Genomic DNA, 21,138 nt, shown 5'->3' on the forward strand with positions numbered 1-21,138 from the left:
CGATAAAGAAAATTAAAGACCATGTCTTTGATTTCCAGAAGAACATGATGAGTTGAAGCACTTCATGCTTCCATACACAGACATACTTGAAAACGGTGTTGAACCTTAAGGAGTACTGGCACACATGCTTTGAAAACTTCAGCGTGTTAGCCAGGTCCAGCTGGGTCCCCAGACACGAAGTACTCTGACACAAGAACTTTCAAAAATCCTCAGTCCTATAGCCAATATTGGGGCTACGGCTGCTGCTTCCTATTCCAGAAATATCTCTGCATTAACGGGCTAAATACACAGTATTTTGCCACTTCAAAGCAGACAGCAGATAAATAAGCCATGATACATCATATCTGTGAGTCATTACCTGCTAGGGTCAGAACACTATTACCTCCGTAGCCCTATTTTGACTGCCCCAGTGTCCAGCAACCTGTACAGGACTGCCTAGACTCAAAAGGTCACCAGTGAGGTCAGCCATCCTACTATGGATCCATCGTTAACATCCAGGTGGACAGGCATAAAAACTCAAGGTATATATATTAGTCAGAGATGGCTTGGCTAGTTTGATGCCACAGCCAAACCGTAGACTCCCGACAGCCAAACACACATTTCATTCACAATATTCAAGACATAACTGGGTCTGTCTGTAGAGAAAGTTAGTCTTAAATCATTGACGAGAACAAAAGTTGTTTCTGTAGTCATCACCTCCAGCATCTGCCACAGCTCCAGCTGACTCAGCTAAGACGTGTGCAAAATGAAGAACCAACAATAAAGACAGGGAGTTTTCCTAACAGTTAACTTTAACCACTGCCTCTCAACCATGGATCACAGCAAAACAAACAATACTGCCTCCAACAGCAGGTGGTTTACCCTCATTTTGCCCAAGGGCTAACCACCACACATGCCACTGGAGAGTGGGGCATGAGTTACCTTCATCGGGAGAGGTCAAAACCCTTGGTTCACACAGATGTGCCCATGAGCACTACTGCAGCTGTAAAACATGCCTTTTAGAGTGTCCCATGCATTATATGACACTGTACTCTTCTGGAGGGTTTTTTTTTTTTGTTTCTTTTGCAGACAGGATATCAGTTTTAATTTTAAGCCCAACACCACTCATTTAAACTGGTGTAAGGGAGGAGTAAAAGAAAAACAGTTTCCTTTCATGCACAACTCCAAACAGCCACCCACTCAGAAAACTGCTCAGGCATGGAGTTTGTATCTCAAGAGATTTGCACTATATACGTTCCCTTCCCCCATACCCATCTCAGTGATCACTGTATTTTGCTTTGATATGTTTATTTCAGCTTTTATTTCAGCATTTTAGGCAATTATACACTACACAAAATTCTTGGAAGGACACACTGAAATTTCCAGATAGGCAAAACTTCTGTTCTCTGCTAAATGCAAACCTAAATCCCTTGCTCAGTTCAGAAGTTTCTCTGCAGAGAGCTGGCAGGCCCATTTTGCGGACCACAGTGGCTTTCAGGAGCCATGGCACCCTGGATCTCAGATGCTTCACTAGCATTTCTACACCCTAAATTTCAGACTGGGGTGAATAAGCTCACACAGCAGCTCCAGAGGGGCAAGTAGGCAGCCGGGAGCAGAGAGGGCAAGTAGGCAGCCGGGAGCAGAGATAATTCAAAGTGTCAGCTCTTCTAGTCTTCTCCAGCTTCAACCTAAAAGACAATGTAGCAAAATACAAGGGAGACAGGATTCACAAAGGGAGCTCTCAATGCCTCTCTAGTACAAGGTCATGCACTGACTCAGTATAGTGACTGTTTACGCAAGTCTGACTATGGGAAGCTTGATGCCCACACAGAAGGTGCCATTTGCCAAAAAAAGGTTCCAATTCCTCTCAAAGACCCACAGCATGGTTTTATACCACAGGGACCTGCAGTCATATGGAGGACCAAATGTCTCAGAAGAGAATAAGTAGCAGAAAGACTCCCTCAGATGCCACTTTCTGTTCAGCTTTTCGGTGAGTCAAGCCAAGCCTGAGACTGCTCTGAGGCTTGTAGCTAAATGAGAGCGGCAGCTTGGAAGGATGGACTGCAGCAACGGTGCACATGCAAACAAGCCAGGATTTATTCATCCAGATCAGATACCAAGAGAAGCAAAGCTCTAGCAAGATAAGCCTCAGGGCAGCCTCCCAGGCTTGCTGGAAACCTGACCAGCTGCTGTATTTGAATATGGAGGTGTCTGTATTGATTCTGCAATCAGCTCTGATGCTTGCACAGATTCTTATCAGCTCCCTTTTTCCTAGAAGGATGTCTGCGAGGTGGCTCCTGCCACCGGTTCAGCTGCTGGTAGAGCTGCAGATCTGCTCAGCAAGAAGAACTTTCCTCTACCTAGCCAACCAAGGCTTCTCTGCTTTCAGAACCCCTTTTCTTTGCTCTGCCATGTGTTCATGGGTACTGTCTCCTCTCCTGCCTTGCTTCCTCTGCTTAAGTTCTCCAGGTTTATTAGTCAGATCTGGAGAACACAAAGCACCCCAGATCAGTCAGACCTTCACATCCATCTACAAGAGTCACAATTCAGTAAAGCTGCAGCACTAACAATACACATCCCCTTCCTGCCACTGCCTGGCATCAGCACGCTCTCCTTAGAGCAACTACAGATTTAAAAGAGTGGCAATAAGAGGGTAGGAACAAGCAAGTTCCTGGCCTTTAGGGCCAGATGGGCAGGGAGGCAGAGCTCCCACCAAACTGTTTCGTGGCATCTGTGCCTACAGCTGATGTGCATTGCAAAGCACGAGGAAGAAGCGGACTTAGCTGCCTTTTAAATGCCTCTTCCCCAAAAGCACAAAGTGAGCTCCAAGTCAGTCAGAAGTAAAATTTTTGTTTTGAAAGCCAAATCATCTTTAGGGAAAAATAAAAATAAAAATAAAACTGTATACTCACAGTTTTAAAAAAAGAGACAACTAAAATAAGGACCTAAGCTCACCTGTTATGTGGCCAGAGCTGACAGATGCTCTGGGCAATGCCAGCCACCCAGCATATCAAGTAACTGAGCACTATAATCAGAGCTGGAGGCCAGTCTGCCTTTTCCACCCTGTATCAGCGATGCAAGGAGTGCAGGCAGGGTTATGCAGCCCTAGCCAAGGAGCCAGTCCCTCCAGCACAACAAACAAGGACAGGAGAGCCCAGCCTTTTCCCAAAGTCAACTTCGTTAGGAAACCTGGCACCAACCGAAGGCCTGCAGGAGAGTGCAGCCCTGTGAACAGCAGTGCTCTCTGCGTGCCACAAAGCCAGCCAACACCCTGGCATCCTGGAAAATTCCCAGGTCTTTTCCTGCTGTCCTCCATTGCTTCACCCCAGCTCCCAGTAGCACTGTCAAAGGCTCCAGTAGGCACTGGTGAAGTTACAACCCAAGCCTTCTCTGGCACCCCATAACAAAATTAACTTCAGAACAGAGGGAGGAAAAATTTCTTTCTATCAGTATCCTGTAAGAAATGTTTGCTATGTCCATAACAGACATATACGATAAGCTCAGATACTTTCGCAGTGCAAACCCATTTTCAGACAGCGAGAAGCTTTCCACTCATGTTGAGGAAGGCTGCCCTGAGCCAGGCCAGTTTTTTCCCAGCCCACTGTCCAGGTCAGCAGTGACAGTCCCTCTGGGAGGAACATTTCCTTCCAGGGCATGCTCCAGTCTCTTGTCTGGCCTGGCTGTGAAGGGTCGAAGCTACAAGCATCATGTCTTCCTCCCTTTAGTCTCATTACTTCTCACGTCAGTCCTTTCAGTGTCTTTATGGTATGTCTGTGTCTCGGTGCCTTCAAATTTTGCCTCATTTGTGTCCTCTTCCCCTTTGCCATCACATACTGAACACCACATCCTGAACCCATGTAACACTTCCTCTTAAGCCAATTCCTACAGCCATCAAGTCCTGGTTCAGGACTGGGAAAAGAACAAAACATACCCATATGCGCACAGGAACTCAAAAGTTTTACTGCACACAGCTTTATACATCTTCTTTGAAAAGAGAAGTGAAGAAGAGTGACTCACTTGTAAACCCACTTTGACTTTCTGTCCTGAACAGCACTCACCACAGGCACAGCTGTCGAGAGTGCGCAGACCAAACCGCTACCAACACAGGTCTCAGTCAAACAGGTCTCACTATTTTTATTTGGCTGACAGAGCAAGTGTGGCAGTAGCACCGTGGGTTGGTGTGCATTTAAAATAATCATCGGTTGAGTTTCTGGAGCCTGGCAGAAAATCCTTGGGCAGAAGGGCTGTGCTGGGCTTCTGAGCAGGTTTTCATTTACACCTTTCTCCCCAGGGGCAGTAACACTTCAGCAAACTTAATTCACAAGGCACCTGGGGTTAGAGGGTAGATTTTATGAGCACCCAGGTTTAACTGGTCTCCTTTGCTTGATGTAAGTTTCACAACAGCCCTGCCTTGCATCTTGTATCTGCATTGTGGTGCTGTGCTCTCCTGCTCTCTTTCCAGCCCTGCTAAAGGTCTCTCCCAGCTGCCGTACAATGCCAAGGCCATACAGCATGCACTCAATGAGCTTGTGGTGTCTTTTAAAGTGCTGTGAATGAAAACAGAGAGAAGGCTCCAATTAAAGTTTTTAAAAGTGAAGTACAAATGAAGCATCAAGTGATTTTCCTGAGGTCTACTGTGCATCCCACAGAGAAGCCAGCACCGTAAGGTGAACATGGAGCATCCCTACACACAGCAGCCTCCGTGGAGACAGCAGCCCTGCTTTTCCAGGTGGAAATGCCCAGCAAATGTCCTTTGCTCATTGCAACGCAAGCCACCAGCCACAGAAATGCAAATATCTTTACTATCATTTTAGATATAAACAAAAGGCCAAAGCAGCAGAGAGTACTATGACAGAAACTGGACCTAAGCTTCTCAAATCTTAGGGCACTTTTACCAACACACCAGCCTCCTTCCTCAGTGCCTTCACATTAGCATTACACAGCAGAGCACCAAAGCATGAGTGGGAAGCCAGCCAGCTGGGGACACTGGAAGGGGACCAGGAAGCAGAGAGAGAACGTGTAGTTCTTCCTATAAACCACTACATTCACTTGAACTTTGAATTCAAGTCTCTGAGCAAGAAAAAAAACCCCAAGGCTTATCCAAGCGAAACAGAGCCCCAAGGCCCATCCCATCACTTCCCCAAGCAGGGTTTTCCTTGCACAGTCCCAGTGAAAGCACAACTGGTCTCTCCAAGTCCTTGCAGCAGCCACTTCCAGCTCCTGCCTGGCATGACATTGCTCATGGCCACAGGAAATTAAAGATTAAACAGAAGCTCATGGTCACAGCAAACACAATGTCATCTGCAACACATCGCTCAGCTGGCATCATTACTCGGAGAGCAGCAATGGCTAATCACCTTCACACTAACCCTAGAAATCAGGGCAAAACAGACTGTGCTCCCTCTTTCCCCAGTCTGAAAACTTGTCAGCAACTAAAGACAAGTCTCTATCTGCAGAAAGAATCAACATGGGTCTGGAAGCCAGTCTCTGCCAAAGAGTGTTTTTTGGAGAATCTTTTTGCTTTGGTACAACCACCTCAGCAGCTCGCAGAGGACAGTGCTGAGGATTTAAAGGCTGCGAGGAGGCAGACCTGCCGGCTCAGTTGCATTTTAGAGCCAAAAGCATGAAGTATGCTAATCCTGCCCATCTCTGCCAAGTGCTGCAGACCCAGAACAACTGAATGCATAATAAAACTCTCACCCAGCTTTAAGTAGAAGTTAAATGAGTACCATAGCCTCAGCTACTGAATTCATGCATGCTGGAAAAAACAGACCTCCTATTACTCAGAAGAGCTGGACATGAACCAGTGACCTAGAAAGAAGAGCCTGCGTCTATGTCCCATCATCCTCCATCTCCTCGCTGCCCCCAAGCCATCCAGCTAGCCTGAATTTTTCAGAGGCCTTCCCCAAGGAAGTCACAAAGATGAAAACCATGACAGTGTACATCACGCTGCTAGGAAAAATCTCAGCTGGAGCCAAGGGTACAGCACAGGTGGCTTCACAGTGACCAGGCTGACCCCTCAGCTGCTTTCAAAATTGTTGCCCCTATAATACTAATCCAGTTAAAGGCCAAACCTTCCTGCACATGAGTACCACTGACAACTCATCACTCAACACCAGCCCCATAAAAATTCCAAAGCAAAATCCCTCCGCAACAGACTCCTTGCCAGCCACCAGCATTTTCTGAACCCACTCCCACCCTTGACAGACATCAAGTTCCTCTCCTTCACCACTGGGTTGCTGGGCACACACACTGGCACCAGAAGTCCTGAAATAAGCAGATAACATCAGTAAGCCTGTTGCAGGACAGGCTGAGACACTGCACCTCAGAGCTGGCCCCCTTCCCTGGTCATAGCCAGCAGCTAGGAGCTCTCTATTGTAGGAATCTCAGAGAGGGGCACATTAAGCTGCAGAGGTCAGAGGGTAGGTGCTGTGTTTAGGAGGAAGAGGAAGAATGATGCTTACAGCCAACTTTTATTCCATTTATGTTAAGGCAAAAGAGAGACACCCACTCTGCCTTCCCCATAGAATGACTTGCCAAGACAGAAAATAAAGACTCAAGCCCTTCCTAGTCCTTCAAGGATATGTTTTTTTGCTACCACAATGGTAAGTTACCCTCTCTTGCAACAGACTACAACGAGCAGCATTTGAATGTACAGTTCAGAAGCTTCAGAAAATCAAATTAGATGCTTAATGAAGAGTAGAAACCATAGTGTGAACATCATTGCTGTGCCTCTCTAAGCACAGGTGGCAGCAACAATCAGCCTTTGTCAAGGCTGGAGCTCAAGAGACAGCAGCATGGCAGGGTTGGTTCTAACAAGTGGCATAGACATTCTGCCATTGTACTTCTCTATAGTACAACCAAAAGCAACATTAAATAAAAACACTTAAGCCACTGCAATTTCCCACAATTCCAAACAGCTGTATATTGCTGGACCAGACTCTTCCTCCTCCACCTCTCCTACTTCTATCCTCACAGAGGATTCAGACTGGTAGGAAACCTGTACTTGGGTTTTATCTGCCACTGTTGATAGTTGATGGCTCTCAGATACTGCATCAGATGAGAGACTGAGCTTCAGTCTTAGCAGACAGGCATCCCTTCTTAAAGCCACTGCCACAGACCTCAGCCCTTTGGCAAATGCAGCAAGAGCAAACAGGATCACAGATAGATACTCCAGAGAGGAGGAAGGTCTGCACAGCTCCAAAATACCTGATCAGGAACTCCCTGCATGCAGGCAGGGATGCCTCAGGCCCAAAAGGTAATATACATCACTTTGAGATGGCATGGAAGCTGCACTGAAGAGCTCAATTAAAACAGGCAGCAAAACAGAGGGTGCAGCCCTTCCCAATTTTAGCTGCTAGCAATGCATCATATCACACGAGATGAGAGACAGTTACAGATCAAGCGCAGCCCAAGCCCATTTCTTTAATTTGCATCATCAGTAACTAATTAGAACAATATTTCCAGGATGCTTTTGTCCCCAAAAGGCTCACAAATGAGACCTCTAGTAAAGAAGATTGACACACAGAGAGCTGAGCAATCCCCTAGGGTAGGTCAAAAGAGCACAAAGCAAAAGCTGCTTTGTGAAAAGAGGATATGTCACAGACACTTGAGAGGCAAGCAGAAATACAGGCAGAGAAACTCAGCCCACAGATTGCAACTAACACCAAAACCTTCAGCAAATAACTTACAAGAGCTTTACTGACCACAGTGGTCAGACCATCTACTTTACTGTCCGTGGAAAAATGGCTTTGTAACACCAGGCTGCAGCACCAAGATCTAGTTTACACTAGGAGAAAGAGTATTTTGAAGAGCGTATTTTCCACCAGCAAAGCCCTGCCCCAAAAATAAACTGGACCAGCTGAAGTAGTTTTCACCAGCAAAACGCCATCTATATCAGGCCCACTCCTAATATAAATGCCTTTAAAGATAAAGGACAAAGTAAACACAAGAAGGAAGGCTTCATACAGCACCTAGCTACAGTCACCAGATTTTCACTGCCACCAATGCACACAAATGACCTTGCTTCGTAGAGGACCTTTTGAGACCATGAGGAGGAGGATGTTTTCTCACAGCGGTCCCAGCTACCTGCAGCCAAGGAGAACCTGGACACAGCACCTCCCAAAAGGAAAGCTGGTAAAGAACAAAGTGCGCAAACCAAAACAATGTTCTGCATTGTTAATGAGTGACTAAGCTGACCTTTATCCAAAATGAAGAAAGGGAATTTTTTTCCAGAAAGATCAACAGTGATTTCTGTATCAGGAACAATAAATATTTCCCTAGGTATGGAAGGCAATGCATTTCTTTCCATGGCTGGCATTAATACCCAGACATGAAAAGACCTAATCCAAGGCATAGCTTGGTTTCAACACTTTCCACAATAAAACCAAATTACATCACTAAACAAAGCGTGAAACATGCCTGAGGCTTTGCAGTGCGTGGCTGAGGCCTCATCTACTTTTCACGCTGGAGCAAGTGGGTAAAGAGTAGCAGCTATCAGGTAGCAAAGGTTTGTCATACCAGGGCAATCTTGAAACTTAATCCATGCCAGCCATATGTGCAAATTTACCAAGGACTGGTGGAGCTACATCGTAACCCTGTAAACATCCTTGCATTCAGCATGTAAGCGACCTTAACTCAGTCTAGTTAGTTCACTTCAAAAATTAATAAAGCTAAATCAAATCAAGGCTATTTAAATTCTAAATAAGAGCGTCTACACAGGGATTTAATTCACTTTAATCAATCCACTAGAAAGGTTAATGGGATTAATTTTCTTGAGCAACCATGTGAGAACAGACTCTAAGGTTGAGATCTTGGACACGCTAAAACCACCAATTACAATTTTGCTAATGACTTAACAGGACCAACATTAACCCCTAAAACTTCAGCAAACAGGTATTGCTACTGGAAGAAAAGGAAAAAGAAGTGAAGCATTAAAGGATGACAAGAGGTCAAAAGGAATCTCCAGCTCGCTGCACAAACACAGGCATTCTACTCCTGACTAGCTGAATCATCAAATCCAGACTTCCTATTTTGCAAGAATTGAAATTTAAACAAAGAAAAAGAAATAGCGGCACGGAAAACAAGTTTGAGGAATTATGCTTGCATTCAGACAAGCACACTGTGTTCTCCGGTACTACAGCGTAAACCTAAAATAACTTGATTTTGACAGAGCTTCTACGAATTGATATCACTGTCAGAGAGAACAGAGTCTAGCTCGTACAGAGCTTTTTAAATACAAGGCAGCTCCAGGGCAGCTCTAACTCAGCTTCACGGCGCACAGGGGGAGCAGATACTCTGCTCGCAGGGGAGGGAGCCCGGAGCACTGAAGGGGACTGTGTGCAGCGAGCAGAGAGCAAACGGGTGGCCACGGGCAGCCAGAAGGGGAACGAGACCACTGACAGACCCTCTTCCAATGCACTCCCGGGGTGTGCGGGCATTCCGCGGGGGGGAAGTGGCTGCTTGGTGCTCCACGCCTCAACGCAGGGCAAAGTCTTCACAAAACCGCCGCGCAGGCTCAAGCATTCCTAACGAGGACCTCAGCATCACCAGTCCCCCATCGAAGCACCAAACGTGTCGACGTTCACGGTTCCGCTGCCGTTTTTCAATGCCCCCAGCAGAGCCCCCAAACCCAGCCGGGACACACACACATCCCCACGTCAAAGCCCCCCCGCAAGGTCTCCCAGCTAGGAGCTGGAGACAAAGGGCTGAGCCCCCTCCCCCAGCGCCACTCCCCGCCTCCTCCCGAGCAGGAGCGGGGAAAGGCAGCCCCGGGCCGGGCTCGGAGCGGCGGCCAAGCGCTGCCCGCAGGCCCTGCGCTGCCCTCCCCTCCCGCGGAACGGGGCGGCTCCGCAGCCCCCGAGGGACCCCACGGCCCGGCTCCGCGGGGAGCGCCGAGAGCCGCCCAGAAAATTCATAATAATATTTTTAAAAAAAAAAAAAAAAAAGAAGAGTTTCCCCCCTCCCTTCCCCCGTTTCCCCCCTCCCTTCCCCCGTTTCCCCCTTCTTCCCCCCGTTCCCCCCGCGCCGTCCCGTCCAGCTCCCCGCGTCCCCCCCGCGGTGACCCCGACCTTCTTTGACTCCGGGCAGCTTGGAGTGGTCGATGCCGATGCCGGCCATGGTGGGGCGGGCAGGGCTGAGCCCTCGCCGCCCGCGCCCCGCGCCACAAAGTTGCAGCGGATGGAGCCGGCGCGGCCGTACGGGGCGGGAGAGCGGACAGAAAGCGCCGCGCGGGGCGGGGCGGGGCGGGCATCGCCGCCCCCTGCCCGGGATGGGGGCTGCGTCCCCCGCGGGTTCCCCCTCTCGCTTCCCTTCCCTTCCCTTCTTCCTTTCCTTCGCTTTTCCCTTCCTTTCCCTTTTCCCTTTCTTTCCCTTTTTCCTTCCCTTTTCCCTTCCCCTCTCTTCAGTTCCCTTCTTTTCCCTTCCCTTTTCCCTTCCCTTCTATTCCCTTTCGTTTTCCTTTCCCTTCTCCATCGGTAAAGTCCAAGTTCAGCAGAGCGGGCAGCTCCTCCCCCCCCAGCACATTTATTTATGCTTAATTTTACTTTTTTTCTCTCTTTTTTTCTCTTTTTTTTTTCCTTTTCTTTATTACAGACAGGCTGGAGATCTGCTGCCGCCAGGGTGGCTTTTCAAACCGCTTTTTCAGCCCCTCGGCGCTTTCCCGTGCCGGATCCGAGTGCCTCTGCCCTTGCTCCCCCTTCTCTGGCCATCCCTTCCCGGTGTTTGCATTTGTCCCGGGGTGTGAAAACGTGCCCAGGGACATAGAAACGTGCCCAGGTCGAGCCTCAAACGAGCCAGCTGCTCAGCGGCTGCCGATGTATGGGGCACTTTGGGCTTCAACTAGGGGGGATGTGATGAGTTTGTCTGTTGGGACAGGCACAGCTTGAGGAGGGCAGTGCAGACCAGCGATTGGTGGCCAGGGAGAACCTTGAGAGGCCTTTGAACCCTGGTAACACTCTGACACGTAAGGGTTAGAGCCAGCCTTCAGCAGAGGTCAGCAGGGACAGGGAGGACTTAACAGCTGCTGTCCACCTTTGTTTTCCAGCAGCAAAGAAACAGCGTGAGATAATGTCCTCTGGGAAAAAGGGAGGGGATAAGAGGAAGAGGATTTGGGATTTAGAGATGTCTGGACTCCTTCAGGCTGTGCTCAGCACAGGCAGTCATGCAAGACCATTTAGTTTTGATCACAAATAAGCCTGTGTCTTACGAGTGCGTGAGAAGCAGTTGAAATCAATATTACCACACTTGAAATGAGTACACCCTCCCCCAGCTTCTATTCCACTGTCCCACAGCTACTGAACCACTAGTGGGTATGATGTTGCAGGGGTGAAAGGGAGCTGAGCCTCTCTTCCACTCCCATTCTCCAACAGGCTCTGGACAGTTCTGTGCTCTTGGTAACTGCGACAGGAGCTCAGAGGGAGACCTACTGGGATGCGAGATCTCAGAAAAAAAAAAAAAAAAAAAAAACCCAAAACAGCAAAGGGAACAAATCTCAATTTTATTAGAAAGTAAAAACAGTAAATAAACTAACTGTGAAAAAAAAATTAATCCATTTCTAGAGGGATAGACGTGTGCTACTCCAGAATTTTCAGTCCTGTTTTCTGAAACTCAGGAACTGCCTGCCCTTAATTCTGCTGCTTTCAAATGACGCTTTCTCAGGCCAAAAGCAGGTATGCATAGACTTTTGTCTTTAATCTGACCGCTTTTACCTTTCTTTCAAGCACTCGGCATTCTCCACAGAAAAAGTCACTGAACTGTGTATGTATTTATGATCCCTCCTCACTTACATGCACCTAGCATACCTCTGCTGTGTGCTGAAAGCTGATAAGCCTTCTGCCTAGAAGGCCATTTTACCGATTTACTGGAAGGTGAGTGGTGCACAGGATGACCTCCACTGCATGGGTACTCCATATGATCATACAGATGGGGATTAGTCAGCGGGTCTTGCCCTCCAAGGGGCAGCTCACACAGATTATCTCCTGTCACAGCCCCAGCTCTGCTCAGCTCCTCCTTCTAATCCTCCTGCCATTCGCACAAGCAATACAACTGGACTGCTTGCAAATAATCCTGGTGGTTACAACCAACTCCATACTAAGGAGGGACTTAAAAGTCTCTTTTCAGTTTTTCCTAAATTTGAGTTTTTCTTGAGTCAGTGTATTCCTCTGGACATCCTTTGCTAATCAAGCTTTTTGATGGCTGAATAACCATTTATTATTGGACAAAAGTGAGGCCAAAAGAAGAGGCCAAGCAACCAGGAAGATACAGGAGAAGTGGCAAAGAACACACCAGTCTGACTTCCCAAAACCTGAATATGGTTTTCTTCTGTTCTCTCAGTATAAGGTATTCAATACAAAGCAGCAGAAGTTGAAAGCCTGAAGCATTCACATTTACTCAGCAGCTTTAATGCAACAGAGCCAACTTTATGACAAAACTTCTAATCTGTTCATCCAGATGACCCTGCAGTTTACTCCGTGCACTCAGACTTTTGCTCTAGTCTTCAGTAATGAATATGAATCATATTAAGTTGTCTGGCTCGGGTGAAAATCAGCAACATAAATAAGTCACAATCTATGCTGCACTCCACGTTGGACTGGTTGTGGCTTTGGCTGCTGTTAAGGGAGAATTACATGCCTGGCTATGGGCAGCTTCACTAAAGCAAGATCTAGTACCTGATGCTCAGAGTCACAGCAGAGTGTTTCTTGTGTTTGGTTTTACACCACACAAATAACATGTCTCCTTTAATCTTGCAAATATATTTGTTCCTGCAAAACCTACTGAACCTCAGTGGTAGCAGTTAGATGGCAAGTTCTGCTAGGATACAAGGAAACTTCAGGCAGACAGTGTAAGTGACATTATTTTCTTGGTGCTGCCAATGAAGGGAACACCTTGAGGCAGTAGAGCACAGAAAGGCTGGAGCAGGCTCCTGGAAGGTGTAACATGAGCAAAACTGGTGAACAGCATTTGCCAATTCTTCTTTAAGGCCGAGTCCTACACACCAAACAAAGTATTTTCTTTGCGTTCTTGATCTTGGACTTCCCTCTCAGCTTGATTTTTGAGAGATTTATTCAGATGTAATCTCTGAGACTGGAAGATGGCATGAATCACTTGAAGACTATAGAAAATTTCAAAGGCAGGTACAAAAAAACCTCAAAACAAAAAACAGGAGGACTGGAAATGAGAGGAAAATTACCTAGGAATTGAGTTACTGATGTAATGCTACCACTGCAGCAGGATCACATTTTATGTTCCCAAAGGGCTCCTCATTGTGGTGGATCTCAGTCACTCTCCCAGCTCTCATTCCTGCCTAAAACCTGCTGCTTCTAGACAAAAAAGCATGGGAGGTATTTGTTCTGCTAGGCCGACACCAGCTTTTCCTGTGCAAATTGTAGAGCATCTAACTTGACAAATGGTAAACACTGCAGTGGAGAAATTAATCCCAATAAATCTGGGAAGGCTAACCACTTACTTTTATTTAACACTTCAATATTTTATAGAAGCGGGTACTTAATCTCACAGGAGCTTCTGTTGGAAGACAAGCCCATCTCATTTCCCAGGACAATAGCAACTGGGAAGCTGATGCAGAATTTGAACTGAAGTGCTTGGCACACACCTTTAACTTCATTTAGGAGGAAATCTGCAGAGCTCTAGTCCAGCCCCCTGCTCAAAGCAGCACAGGCTTCAAGGTCTGATGAGGTTACTCAGTGTCTTGTCCAGGTGAATTACAAAAATTTTTGAGGCTGGAGATTACAACATTTCTCTGAGCTGCTGTTCCATTCTTTGTTCCTTGTGATTTTTCTCCTTATATCTAGGTGGACTTTCCCTTGCTACCTGTGACCCTGGCCCCTCATCCTTGCTCTGTCACCTTGTTTGGCTCTGTGCTTTCCATCAGCCACTCTGCATGGCAGACCCTATGTTCCAGTACACCTTGATCAGTGAGGAATGTGCTCCAGTGGACAGCTGTGGGCAGGGGCTCAGAGATGGCACTCCAGCCAGGACCATGCCTCCACACAAGTCTTAAACCGAGGGAACCCCAGGACTGGGTACTTTCCCTGCCTGCACCCAGGCATCTGATCCTGGCCCCAAACACATCACTCCGGGGGTATACCCAGACTGTCTCACTGGTGCACCACAGAACACTGAAAACATTGCTGAAGGGAATGTGCAAAGCAGAGGCTGAAACTGTTAAAAGCAGATAAAATCAACATGATCTGGACTGGCCCTCAGAAAAGCCACAGCAGAGTTTTAGAGCTGGAGTTGCCAGGCAGAGCATTGGGACCAGGAGCACCTTATGCTGCTAAGCGTTTTCTGCAGGCAGGAAGAAAATCTTGTGCTTGCTTCTTAAATAAACCAGGCACCTCTCCAAGTGTCCTGCTGTCATTTCAGGTCAACAGGATAACAACAACTGTGAAATAAATTAGGACTCAAAAGATGTTCACTTTTAACAGCACAGTCTTTGTTAAAGTTTCCTTAATGATGGCAAGGCTAACTTCCAATTGATGGGGCCGTTCTGGGAATAGTCAAAAGAGGACAATGAGACAACCGGCAGGGACACGTACATCAATTAATGGTCAGTGCAAAGGGATGGAAAGAAATGTTTCTAGCTGTCTTATGGTATCAGATGCAACCCAAACACTTGTCTAAAACCTGTGGGTCAGTGGTAACTGTTGCCAGATGACTGACCTTCCTTCTCAGCTGTGCTAGAGGCATGTGCTTTTGTTTGTCTCCTCTTTGACCCACTTCAGTCATTAACCTCCCTGCATTTCTAATCTAAGACCCACTTTAAGAAAGGTTTGAAGTCCTGTGCCAGAAGGGGCCCATATAGAGGAAGCAAACATTACAGCACTGGCAAGGAGGTCCAAGAAGCAGGTATGTGATTTCTGCAGGTAGCTGAATGGTGCCTGTGGGAATTCAGGCTCCCTGAAGAACAAGGGGAGCAGGAGCCTGGGAAGATTAAGCTGTTATAAAGCATACTGAGGGTAATGAACGAGGTGATTGCAAAGAATGAACAAAGAGGAATCTAAACTTGTGCTTACATGTAGTATAATGAGGACTACTAGTAAAACAATGTACATTTTCAGAACAAGGGCTTTTGTTGACATTCAGGCTGGAGAGGGAATTCATGCAATCTGGAGTCAGGTATGATGCTGCTCACCGCCCAGTTATATGCACAGATCAAGTGTTTGTACAGGCTACCCTGGAAACTGCAAGGTGCAAATTAGCTCTGCATCTCTGCCCATAATTTTACGTATGCATTTGTAAGGGTTGTAGTTTCGGTGGTGAGCCAGGCTAATTAACTCATCCAAGTGCCACACTAACACGTACATACGGCTTTTTGGTGGCCAGCTTAGGGCCTCCACCCCAATGGCAAATAGATCATCTTCCTGGTGATAAGATCAGGAAGTCTAGCACAGCCTGCTGCTACTTAGTAGAGATAATAAATCTCATGCCTGGTTTTCCCCACCTTCCCTCTCTATCCAGATGGTAGCAAGCTTCGTCAGAAGTCACATGCTAGACCACCACTTTGGGTCCTCCTGGCTTTGTGTGCTCACAGAAGTAATAATGACTGCCGATATCCAGTCTTTAGAAAAAAAATAAATGAGCAGAGATCTACCACTATTGGCATGAAGATGGACTTGCAGCAGCGTTTGATGAGGGCTAATCCCAGCTCTAGAAATCATCTCTTGTTGATCATGTTCTGTTTTGTTGCCTCAGCTACTGTTTCCACAAATGGCTGTTCTCTAATATCTTATGAATGATAAAGAGGGAAGAGGTTCTCCAGAAAGTCAGGCAGGCTCCTGCTCCAAATTGCTCTCAGCCCTCCTACTTCCACCGCCTTTATTGGAGGCCTAGGAAGGCTACCTTCTGTAGGGCAGTGCTACTCTTGCAAAGACATCCCACATTTACTCAGCACTCAGTGTCCCTGACAAGTTCTGGGACACTGCTCATGTTCATCACCTAGGATGGACTCAGGGCCTGCAGAAAGCAAATCCAAACAGAGGACAATCAAGCTCAGAGTAAATCTGATGGTATAACAAGGTCATTCCAGATCACACCTCTTCATGACACTGTCCTGGCACAGGTATCAGATTAGAACTACGCATCCACAGCAACATTTACTATTCAGGAATATCACTAGGAATTACTTTCTTTGAAAGTAGCAGGTCACAGCACATTTCAAAGCAGAAAGGTTTTCTACACTGAAACCCTCATCTCTTCATGAGGAACCTCAACCAAGTTTCTTGGTTGACCCCTGGTCAGTAGGGTCTGGTCTGGAAGAGGTGTTCTAGCTCCAGATTAAGAGGCAGAGGTGGGAATGATACAACAAATGCCTCTGCTCCCTGTTTTGTTCCCATGGGCTGCCTCCTCCCATATCCCATGCCTTCATATTCCTGCATTACTCTTTTAGCCCCCAACTCCAAGAGAACATTTTGAAGCTGGCTTATTGTTGAAGAAGATGATCAGTTTTCTGACAGCCCCCAGAGTGGATGTGAAAGGCAGGCAGCCCAGCCCAGCTGCATGCCTTACCTTCTGCTGCCTTAGCCACAAGGAAATACTCCTCTTTAGTACAATGCCCATTTGACAACACCCTGGTGATGCTTCTGTCCACTTGCTCCTTTGGTTGCTTGCAGTGAGATGAAGACTTGAGCTGCTTTACACTCTGCCTCAGACCTTTCCCTTTTCTTTATCTAAGCTAGGAGATGGTTAAAACATAGCATCTAATTTTATGGCAGTAACAGGCCAAGCAACAGCTGAGTCCCAAAGACAAGCACGTAGAACGGGGAACAAATTGCATGAGTCAGACTAAAAGCTTCATAAATATTGACTGGTTTTAAGAGCCCCCTAAGGAAAATAGAATCTCATTTTATAACTACATCTCCCTATTATGCACTCCCTCCTATCAGGGAGCTCTGAGGGGGGCTGCTGTCGTGCCTCATGTGCACATTATTTTAATTTCTTTCTGCAATCAAGCTCTTCTGTCAGGGACTTTGCACTGCACATCAGCAGAGTATCTGAGCGCCTTCCAGTGGTGCTTTAAATAATGAGACTAAAGTGGCTTTTGTGCTCTCAAGTTCACTCCAGGGTAGAAGTAACACAGGCAAAGGAGAAATGAGATATTAAATGTGTAAGAGATGAAGGCTGAAAAAGATTGAGTGGTTTTCAGTACCTTGTAATCTGATTCCTATTAAGCGAAGCATGGTTGGAGAGAGTGGCAGACAGAGAAGAGGAATGTAGACAGAAGAGATGAATGGTACCACATCTACAATGGTGATGCAGGCAAGAAAAGTACATGCTATTGAAGAGAGAGAATGGACTTACCTACAGAAAATGGAAAACATTTGTTTGGCATGTGAATAGACAGAGGAGGTAGAGGCACATGGGTAGATGGGTAGGGTGGATTGCAAGTCACTGCCCAGGGTGGGGAGAGAGATAACTCCTGCCTTTCTGAAATTATGTATGAATCCCACTTCAACCCTGCTGTGAGGGAAGCTCCCCTTTCTTGCCTGATAAAAGCTCACCAACTCCTCCTCTCTTTGCAGGGGCTGTAAAGCCCCTACTCTGCCTTTTCTTGTACAAAGTATGTCCCCTCCTCATTTCCAAATTGATTTGACATTCCCCACCCTCATTCTTATAAATGCTCTAAAGAAGAAAATAGTGAGACATGAGTCCCCCTGTATGTACTGCACAGTATAAAATCCTGCCTCTGCCAGTTGAGACTACCTTGGTCACAGCCAAGTCCAATACATGGTGCAGAGGTTGCAGGACAGTTCATGTGCCATTTCTCCCCACCTTAAGTAGAGGCCCTTCCCTGATAGGTTCTCTCACAGCAGGTTGTTTGCTTTGGGACCAAGAAAACTATGATTAAGTGGAGACTGTAAGACCACAGCAAAGCCTGTGGGTGCTGTTGAGGCTCACCTGAAATACATGACGCTTGCGATGTTTTTACGTGTTCTTAGGAGGATCTGGAAAAGAAAAATTATTCTCCCTCTCTCCAACCCCCAAATGTACAATCTACAAAGTGGTCTGGAAGCCTGCCACTCCATGCTGGCTCTGGAAAGGAGCCCTTTCATGCTCTCCCGCTTTCAGCGGCTCAACGCTGCCTCCTGCACCTTACAAGTCACACAAAACCCACACTGAATCCTCCTTGTCTGAAACAGTAGGAGTTACCTCTTCGGGGTTGAGTCCAGGCTAGGTTATTTGGGGAACACAACTCTTCTAGAGGTAGTCCTAGCTTCATTGGAACTAACAGCAAAGCCCAAAGTGACTTCAGAGAAACGCAGAGTTTTGTATAACATACCTGAAAACATTTACCACTCCAGGACCAGAGAAGGAGGAGTTGATGCACCGAAAGAGGCTGAACATTTTGAGGAGAATTATGCTTAAGAGCAGCTCGGGCCAGCTACTCCCTAGGCAACAGGGAGCAAAGCTGCCATGATGCTGCCAGAAGGACAGGTACCCATCCCAAGATGTGCAAGCAGGGCAGGCCCTGAGACAGCAGCAAGATTCAGTCAAGAGTCCTAAGGATCAGAGAAGCCCATGATGACGAGGAAGGTCCAGGGTCGAGCTTAAAGTCAATCTGCTTGTCAGTATGAGGCCTGACAAGCAAATGCCAGACAGGTCCACACTAATGGAACATGTCTGAGGTCAAGCCAGAAAGTCTACCTGCATATCTGGGTCCAGATCAGTAGTGGTCACAGCCAGGGAAATACATAGCTCAGGCAGAAATAGAAGGGCTCCAGGTCTGAGCTTAAATGAGGTTCCTCATCCTATGGAAAGAGAGGGTGAGTGGAGGCCCCAGCTGAGGCTGCTCAGAACTATTAACAACCTCAGGGCCTTGGCAGAGGTACTCATCCCTCTAGCAGTCAGAGCTGGTGCAGCTGAGTTTAATGGCTTTTGCCTAGGCCGAGTTTTCTCCCTTTTTGCCCTTTGAACTGGTTGGCTTTGTCTACCGCTGGCAATTTTCCAGTTTGATCACTTGAAAATGGCATAGCTTTATGAAACAAAAAGGAAACTTTTACGTGTAGAGACTTAGATAGACTATGAACATGGGAGATAAAGATGGAGCTCTTATCTTCGTCTTCTCACTATCTTTGAGCTGTAAACACAAGTGCTCAGTGGATGATGTAGAAGACATCACTGAGTAAAGTAACATGGAGAATGTGGAGACTATATTGTTTTTCTATTGAGAATAAAATATGTAAGAACAGTAAAATTTAATAGTATTTCCAGCACCTGGACAAATGCTAAAAGTAAATGAATTTCCAGTTGGGAGTCTTACAGAACCCCAACACTGCAAATCAATCATCTCGTAACTGCTACAAATGCAAAAAATCCACTAACATCTGGCAGCAGCTGTCAGACATCTATCCACCTACCCACTGAGAGCATGCCCTCACTCACAGCATCCAGTAAACTTCCTTCAAGCACGTAAATGTACAATAGTAGTCCCTCATCTTCAGCAGGGCCCTCACTTGCACACTATATATGTGAGTTGCTTTCAGAGCTGAACAGTCACCATGACCCAGAACTTAAATTTCCCTGCAGGGAAAGAGGGAAACTCGGGGAATAGCTCATCTTCCTGAAAAAGCTGGCCAATAGCACATGATGCCTCACAGCCAAGGGTAGGGGAAAACAGTCAGAGGTCTCTGGATCCTGAATAAACTTAGATGAGATGCAGAAACCCACCTTCTCTATCAAGGTAAAGCCAATTTCAGAGCAGATCTCAAGACAGACAAGTAAGGAGCTGAAAAGCCATATAATACGAAGTAAAAATGGACCTGACCTTCCCTTATGAATATGGTTTTGAGTCAAAGCTACTATTGTCCATCCTGGAGAGGGGAGATTTAGACTAGACATTAGGAAGAATTTCTTCACCGTGAGAGTGGTGAGGCACTGGCAAAGGTTGCCCAGGGAAGTCGTGGATGCCCCATCCCGGGAGGTGTTCAAGGCCAGGTTGGATGGGGCCTTGGGCAGCCTGAACCAGTAGAATGTGTCCCCGCCCATGTTGGAACAAGATGATCTTTAAGGTCTCTTCCAACCCTAACGATTCTATGATTCTGGACTCCTGTGCAAGAACTCCATCAAGTTACAGCCTCCTTTTCATGGGGTCTGCTCACTACTGACCAGGTTGAAACAGGCAGCTTAGGGAGACAGAGGTGGCTGAAAAAGTGTTCCCAGTAGGACATAGGTGTCCTTCAGCCCAAACAGAATTTTGTGAAGAAGGAAAGAGGAGTACTTCAGCTGATTGGTCACTGGTTTACAAGACTGAGAAAAAAAAGACTAATTTTATTTATTTATATATACTATATCTACAGGGAAAATTTTGGAATATTTCCTTAGTAGAAAAGTATTCCTTAATGGAAACATTCAGTTTCATAGGCACTTCTAGCAAAAAATCTGAGCCTCTCCTCCATGGTTAGTAAAAAGTGAATATTAAAAGTAATAGTAAAAGAGTAGTCATTTTATAGCTATCCAAGGTACACAGCAAGTTGTGGGGAAAGCTGGAGACCAGAAGCCAAAAGCCCAAACATGGAAATGCTATTGTCTTTTAGTTAAGACGAAATGCAGGTACCACCAGATGAAGCTGTGCTGGGTAATCTGGCGTGATGTGTTGTCAAAAAAGGAGACAAAATGAGTCATTAGGAGTGTATGTACAAGTCAGAGCTTGGCCAAAGCGTAGTACAGATGATTCAGTTCTGCAGAAGAAGTAGAAGTGAAGAACACAGTTTAACACTGTTACTAATACAGCATTTTTCTTGGTAAGGTTTAAATAGAAATCTAGTAGCAGGTCTCTGATCGATAGTGGTGGACAAGAGTAGGAGCCAAACCAGGATGTAGTCCTTACCTAAGAAGACACGGAATATGCAATGTGCCTCAAGGCTTTGCTCTAAATAAATTAAATGTCTGTGCAGCCAGAGCCAGCATCTAACCTTCCACTTCTTTTTTTCCCCCTGAAAAAACTGAAGGCAGTTGCCCATCCTTGATGTATTCCATATCTGCTGCCAAATCTGCACTCCCCCACTCAGATACAATCCCAAAATAGGGTGTGATGCCTTTCCCGTTGACAAAGCCATAAGTCATGGTGAGCGAGACACACTCAACATCCTCAAATCAGTTAAATGAAAAGAACTCTCCCCCTCTGTTTCCCACCACTTCTGCACT

General features: G+C 46.5%; 1 protein-coding gene across 2 annotated transcripts in view; it reads right to left on the reverse strand.

The window, feature by feature from the left end:
• CCDC50 (coiled-coil domain containing 50) overlaps window positions 1-10,210 on the reverse strand; it is a 43,369-nt gene extending 33,159 nt beyond the window's left edge. The window contains exon 1 of one of the 2 annotated variants that reach the window (XM_054074367.1): window positions 10,050-10,210. In XM_054074367.1, the coding sequence (XP_053930342.1) occupies window positions 10,050-10,098 (49 nt within the window). In that variant the 5' untranslated portion in view covers window positions 10,099-10,210. The remainder of the gene's footprint in view (window positions 1-10,049) is intronic. The other variant, XM_054074368.1, reaches the window with a different exon arrangement.
• Window positions 10,211-21,138: the final 10,928 nt, after the last annotated feature.

This window comes from Cuculus canorus, chromosome 9, assembly GCF_017976375.1.
Source record: "Cuculus canorus isolate bCucCan1 chromosome 9, bCucCan1.pri, whole genome shotgun sequence".
NCBI lineage: Eukaryota > Metazoa > Chordata > Aves > Cuculiformes > Cuculidae > Cuculus > Cuculus canorus.